The following is a 6,707-nucleotide window of genomic DNA, read 5'->3' on the forward strand; positions in this document are numbered from 1 at the left end:
ACCGGAGTCTTGTTACCTGTCAGGCGGGCGTCTTTCCACCGAGCCACTCACGCTGTAAGCCTTGTCTTGATTTAAGTGCTTATGTTAAATTAAGAGCTTAAGAGAGAGCTTTAAATGAGAGGTTGAGAGCTTTAAAATACTGAGATAAACAATATTAAATGAAATATTGCTGTGAAAATTCAGCAATATTAAATTGTCAAATTTCATATCATTTAAATGAAATGGTTTCAATTTGAATCGAAACAAATTAAAGCCAGCATTTTCAGCTGTGTATTAAAAATGTGAGCAATCAGTAAGAGTTTTATTGGTTTTCGGGTTTCAAATTTAAGACAAACCTTGTATGTCTTCAGTTACATATAAATTAAGTTTAAAGTTTTCATTTTCAGTTTGCTTAAAAGTTGTTTCTCTCGCAGTTCCCACAAGTTGCGCATTAATCAAAACTCAACAAAGAACTCGCAAATATACATTCCTTTTCAACTTCATTAGCAAGAGAGAGAACGGAAGAGAGCGAGAGGAAAAATGTGAGCGAATTCCGTGCATATTAAAAATTCATTAATGATATTTTTGCATTGTTCGCTTTTGTTGTATCATGTTTTCTCCTAAGTTTCTGTACATTAATATTAATGCGTAATTGCATTTTCATTGCACTGGCATTCTGGCATATTATCCCAGTGACCGACTTATCGATGCCCTTTCCCCGCCTTATGCTCATTTGGAAATGCACGCCAGATGGCGACAGCTTCTTCAAGCATGGATACATCCTGTTTCTGATTGGATTAAGCTCGTAATACACTTGTGTGTGTGTATGTGCGTCATTTGCATATTGTAGTCTAAATTTGAGCGTGACAGCAACAAAATAACAACAACAACAACAACAACAAATGGCATGACAATAATGAAAATTGAATTATATGCTTAATGAAAGCGTCGCCCTAAAGTTGCTCCTCGAGTTCTGCTCCTAGTTCCATTTCCCATTCCCCCCACGCCTAACACAACAGCACAGATTTACGTCATTTGCATTCTGCTCTCTTTGTTTGTCTTTTACTCGTGCGCTGTTTAAGTAATACATAAATTCATCTGGCGTGCTTTTGTTTATGATTGCAATTTACATTTTATTAGTCGAACGTTGCGTAGGGCTTCTTAAGTGAAAACGAGTGAAAATTCAATTTAGTTTTGTCCGCCCGCAGCCTTTGATGCGTCGTCCCATTGACAAATTAAGAGCTTTTCACACAACACTTGATGCATTTGCATTGCTAATTAGATCAATTGCAAATACATGTAACAAGAATAAATTTGTAAATAAATCAATTATTTGGTTTAATTGCTTACACTGTAAAAGCCCCAGCTTCCCTGAGGCAAAAATCTTCCTCAGTTTCTAATTCTTACATATACTGCACTTCCTCTCTTAAGCAAATGCGAACCGAGATGGAACTTTGCGTATTCACTTAAGAGAACTCTAACCGTAAATTTGCTGATTTCTTTTGTGCAAGTATCGAGTCTTCTTTGCGCTGCTTTAACCGCTCACCCACGTGAGAAGCAGCATAAGTATCGATAATCCCATTTGCTTTATATAAAATATTACATACAACTAGTATTCGAGTTACCCTGTGCCGGCGTTCAACCGCACGCAACACACAGGCAATATTCCAATTAGCCGCATGTTTATACATGTAGGTACTTACCCCGCCAACACGTGAGTTAGTTAGGCTGTGCCGGCATCCAGGCTTACGCATATTCCAATTAGTCTCTTGTTTGTCCAATTTTCCAATAACCAGCTCTTGCCGCCAACGCAATATATCTGATTAACTGATGCACGGCAAAAATAATTATTTTATTCACATTTTAAGCGCTCGCGCTGAAAATTACGGTTATCGCGCAGCTCGCGCTCCTATCTACGCACACACAAACTGCTCACTTACAGGAACTTATATGCGCTTTGTCTGTTTACTAGCTAACACAATTTTGACTCTAATTCCTTTTGCTTGCGCGCTTGCCCTTGCGATGGTAGCGATCGTGATAGCTTTGCTATTGCCACTTATCGATTTTCAATGTTAATAAGCAGTCTCCTGTTTATGCAGAACATTAACAGGTGTTCGGTAATGCAAGCAAATATGTATGTACATATGTAAAGTAAAAATGAAAACTGCAGACATGCCTGGACATGCAAACATGTATATAGATCATTTATTTATTCATTATCCACAATTATTTTCCGTGGGGATCTAGCGGCTCGAATTCAAGTAGATTCAATATCTCATCGCCATTCGCTAGTTTGGGTTCCGTCAGTTTGTCCTTGCACGGCGCGGGCAACACTTTAAATAGCTCCATTGATTTATCATCGATTTTGCATTTTTGCACTCTGAAACAACCGCCATTATTGCGCTGCAAATATGCTGTTTTGCAGCCGCAGTTACTTTCACAGTTGTAGACGCAATCGGCGCCCTCTCTTGGACAACTTTCCTTGCAATAATGATGACAGGATTTATAAATCGGGTTACGGCAGGGCACCTGCCGCTGCGCCCAGCTTTCATCCAGGACCAGCAGAAGCCAAAGGTTAACAAATATCACCCAATTCCACATGGCAGCTGTCTACTCGACAATGGCGAGCTGTTTGGTCGAGCTACCTCTTAAGTTGCCGTGAGCAATTGATTCGCTAGGAGAAATTCGGCACATTTAATCGCTTCGCTAAGCTAAGCAAATTATATAAATAAAAGGTGCACTAGAGGTGGGCGCGTGACACGAACACGCACGACTCAGCACACATGAACACGACATTACACGGAAATTAATGGCATATGGCATATGGAAAAAATATCTATTTAAATTTGTAATCTAAAAACAAATTAAAAAATAAAATAAAATAGTATTTCCCAAATCCAAATATATTCAAAATAAAAAATGAATCAAAAATCGTGCGTTTCGTGTGTCGTGTTGGAACACAGGTCCAACACGCGCCCATCTCTAATGGGAACACCTTTCCATGTGACACTTCAACTGACTGAACCGAGTGCCAGTTGCCTGTCTGGGCGCAGCTGAGTTTGGACGCACTGCAGCGCCAGCCGCGCTGCCTGCGTATCAATGTATATTTACATACGTATATTGTATATGTTCATGCCGCTGTTTGTATTTGTGAGCTAGCTAATCCCTGGGCGGCGGGCCGCGTGGACGCAGCACGCTCTCGAGCAGATTGGGTCCGGGCTGGTTCTTGGGCCTGGGCGTGGGCGTCAGTGAGCGCGTGTGCGGCGCCGCATCCTCCTTCTTGTGCACCGCCGAGGTTGCCGCACGACGCGCTCTAATCTTCTCCTCCATTTTGCTGGGCACCATAAAGCAATTGGACTCCTTGTAGACGGGCTTGCGGCGATCGTTCCACGGGAAGGTCCACTGTATGGGCGTAAAGTCGCGTCGCCAGGGCTTGCGGGGCTTGAACCAGCAATCGCATGTCCAGTCCTCCTCACCGGGTGCATCATCATCACTGCAAGGATCAGGCAGCTGTCAATTGTGGAACCAATCCTGCCACAACCCAACCCCCTCTGCCTACTTACCCACGCACAAAGACGCGCACATAACGGGAGGATCTGCGAAAGAGCTGCAATGCCTCGTTGAAGGTCAGCTCCAATGCGGGCACATCGTTAATCTGGGTTATCTCATCCCCAATACGCATGCCACCGCGCTTGGCCAGACCCGTCGGCGAGACATTGACAATGGTCAGCGGCTCGAACTGATCTATGCCGCCAGTTACCTCCATGCCCCACATGGCATCGTAAAAGCTCATGATCCGACGATCCGTCTCCAGGGTGTAGGTCATCTGCAGCTGATACTCGACATTATCGAATGCATCCGAGTCGTACTTGGGCACCTTAATCTTCGAGTCGAACATGTTTGGGGCTTATTGCCTAGGGAAACACCGTGTGGAAAACTGACGACGTGACCGACTCTGCGTCCTCTTCACACGTTTTTGCGCCTTTGGCGGCGTTGGACGTTTGCTTTTATAGTCGCCGACGGATGCGACACTTGGCAGCCAGTCGCCACTCGCCAATCGCCAATCGCACTCGGGTGTCCCTCACCGGTCCCAGCCCATTGACAATGTCAATGTCTGTGTCTGTCGCATCGCTTGCCAAGTTAATTGACCAAATGTATTCGATTCGCCTTCGATTTGCATTTAATTGTGTCTATTTTTATGTCTCTGACCACAATCAAAGCGGAAGCTCATTGTGTGAGTTGTTTTTTTTTTTTGTTTTTTGTCTGTTTGCTGGGGTGTTGGGTTGCGCCCAGTTCAAAAGGCGATTCCAAGCCAGCCGCTCGGGAATCAGCCAAGCAGCTCCGTTTAAGCCAAGTCCAGTTTTCGCACACCTCGCTGAGCAGCAGCAACGGCAACAGCAGCCAGTTCTTAAAGTGCTAACAAGTCCAAAGCGAATGTCCAAGCGGTTGGATTTCACTGACCTCAATCGGCGACTAGTGACAATGCAACAACCAACAATGACTGCAACCGACATAGCTCAACCTGATACCCTGTTTCCAGCTGAGCAGCATACAGGTTCCTATACTTATTCGTACCCGATTAACCAACCGCCAACACACTCTGGGTAATGGAAAAACTCTCTTGATTAACTTCGGTGATTATAGTCCGATCTTTATAAAATTTGCAGGCCTTAAATAATGCACACAAAAGTGTGCATATACCAAAGCCCAAGACTAAATTTTTGCTGAAATTGAAATATTTTAGCTCTGTGTATACTAAATCACAGTCTACATATCAAATTTATTGTTTCTAGCTCTAATAAGCTTCGAGATATGCTCAAAAACAGTTGTCGATGATTTTAAACAATTTCAACTGCGTGAGCCATGGAAAAAGCTACGTTCAAAATTTCAAGGCTCTGACTCCTAAAGTCCCCGAGATCGTCGCGTAAGCTGATTACGAATGTATATCCCTTACACGCTACTTCAGCCTGTCACAAGCATTTGCACAAAACCATCATACCTTTTCACTCATTTTCAATGGTGATTTCAATCACTTATATTGAATTACAAGATGGATCCGTATACGAATCCCTGGCGAGTGAATGAATGTTGTATTGTATAGAAGCATCTGCATTTCAGAGACCCTAAGCCTTGAGATGCACCTTCCTTATCAGGAATCATCCCTCATTCCACTCTCCCTCTGTCTGTTAAGGCATTTACTACATTTCATTATACCCCATTTTCAATGCGTACAGGGTATAACAAGCGAGACCAAAACTGAAGATCCCAACGGCAACTGCCGAGACTTAAATGCGGATTTTACTGGCTGCTGCTGTTGTTTGTCGACTTTTGAATTATTCATTTGTGCAAAAACAACAAAAGACCCATAAAAACCGAGATGGTCAGCAGGCAGGTTAACTGAAAAAGAGAAGCCAACTACCAACTACCAACTACCAGCTAGCAGCTACGAGCGGCCAGCTGCCAAATGCCAAATGGCAAATGGCAATGACAAGTTGCCTAATTACCTCAGCTTCTCTTGGCCGCAGCAGCAGCGAGCGTTAAGTAAATTTGTCCCGCTGCGCGCGGCTCTTGGCCAACTTAATGCGCATACCCTAAGCCCCCGCCACCCCCTCCCCAACAAAGGTTAAGCGCTGGTATATATCCTGCAAAGTCTGCGATTTGCATCGGCGACAATTGCTTTGGCCTTATTCCTGTGCTCAGCGCACAATTGTGTCGAAGATTTAGTGCGCACTTTGGGCCCGCATTTACAAAACGCATACGCAATGTGGTACGTGGGCAACTGGCAACTGGGAACTGCCTTTCAAGTGACTTTATTAGCTACGCAAAGCCCACAGGACTTTGCTTTGCATATGCTACCTCAGCTGTTTTAGAGTCGAACTTGTGCCGAAGCAGAACGAGATTTATGCAGCTGACTAAAATAAATGAAAGACAAAAAATGCTTAAGGGCAGATATTAAAAACAAAATGTACTCTAAACAAGGCTTTCAAATTAAAGCAAGGCTGATTTCTAATTAAATTTGTGTGAGTTCTTATTACCCAGCTATAACATATTCCAGATAGATAGATACATGATTGAAGAAACGCAGCTTCACAAAAAAAAGTAGATAATTAAAAAAACTTAAATCAAACAGCTTTAAGCTAATTCTCATTCATTATTTTACGTATATTAAATTAAAAATATGCACATGACCTCTATAAGTCTTTACTTCTGGGAAAACCTCATTATTATTTATATTTACTTTTATTTTTTAGCTTTTACTTCGACCAAAAACTCATTATTATTATTATTGTACCCTTGTAGAGAGTATAGATTTACCATGGAATGTGTAACGCATATAGGGAGACATATCTGACCTAATAAATTATATATATTCTAGATCACCATCAACAGTCTAGGTGATATCGACATTTCCGACTGTCTGTCCGTCTGTTTCTTTCTATGCGAACTAGTTCCTCCGTCGATCTGTTGCAGGCAGCACATATGTTATGCGCTGCTCTATTGCTTATCAAAATATCTAACTCAAACTCGGAATTTATAAGTTTCACTAAGCTCCCTACATATAAGAAAAATCTTATCAACATCGGACCACTATATCATATAGCTGCTATAGGAAACATCGGTCGAATAGTAGGATCTTATAATGCAAAATATTCCGTTTTAAAAGATATTTTGATCTAACTCTGCATTTTCAAGCTTCACTATTCTCACTTGTCTAAAAGGGTATTAAA

The 6,707-nt window shown here is 42.3% G+C and overlaps 1 protein-coding gene across 3 annotated transcripts; it reads right to left on the reverse strand.

Annotated features, from left to right (window-relative positions):
- Positions 1–2,152: 2,152 nt before the first annotated feature.
- On the reverse strand, positions 2,153–3,972 carry LOC135426759 (uncharacterized). Of its 3 annotated transcripts, none has more exons than XR_010435954.1 (3): positions 3,543–3,971; positions 2,415–3,472; positions 2,153–2,359 (listed from the first exon to the last, which is right to left on the reverse strand). XR_010435954.1 is itself a non-coding variant. In XM_064680043.1 (3 exons), exons 1-2 carry the CDS (start codon positions 3,875–3,877, stop codon positions 3,139–3,141), a joined length of 669 nt encoding a protein of 222 aa, XP_064536113.1. In that variant the 5' UTR covers positions 3,878–3,972; the 3' UTR covers positions 2,153–2,653; positions 3,095–3,138. The 3 variants fall into 3 exon arrangements, 2 of the variants coding, with proteins under 2 accessions (XP_064536113.1, XP_064536112.1); XM_064680043.1 differs by having other exon boundaries at positions 2,153–2,653; positions 3,095–3,472; positions 3,543–3,972; XM_064680042.1 differs by having other exon boundaries at positions 2,153–3,472.
- Positions 3,973–6,707: the final 2,735 nt, after the last annotated feature.

The sequence above is a fragment of the Drosophila montana genome, unplaced genomic scaffold, assembly GCF_035044405.1.
Source record: "Drosophila montana isolate Dmon_TW-CO22-7 unplaced genomic scaffold, ASM3504440v1 contig_2081_1, whole genome shotgun sequence".
In the NCBI taxonomy this organism is placed as follows: domain Eukaryota; kingdom Metazoa; phylum Arthropoda; class Insecta; order Diptera; family Drosophilidae; genus Drosophila; species Drosophila montana.

What these genes read in the sequence shown, in the direction of transcription:
- LOC135426759 (XM_064680043.1), bottom strand. Translation starts at nt 3,877, where the DNA reads ATGTTCGACTCGAAGATTAAGGTGCCCAAGTACGACTCGGATGCATTC. An exon ending in GTGCGCGTCTTTGTGCGTGG is followed by an intron (nt 3,473 to 3,542) that starts GTAAGTAGGCAG and finishes TGATCCTTGCAG; the next exon opens with TGATGATGATGCACCCGGTG.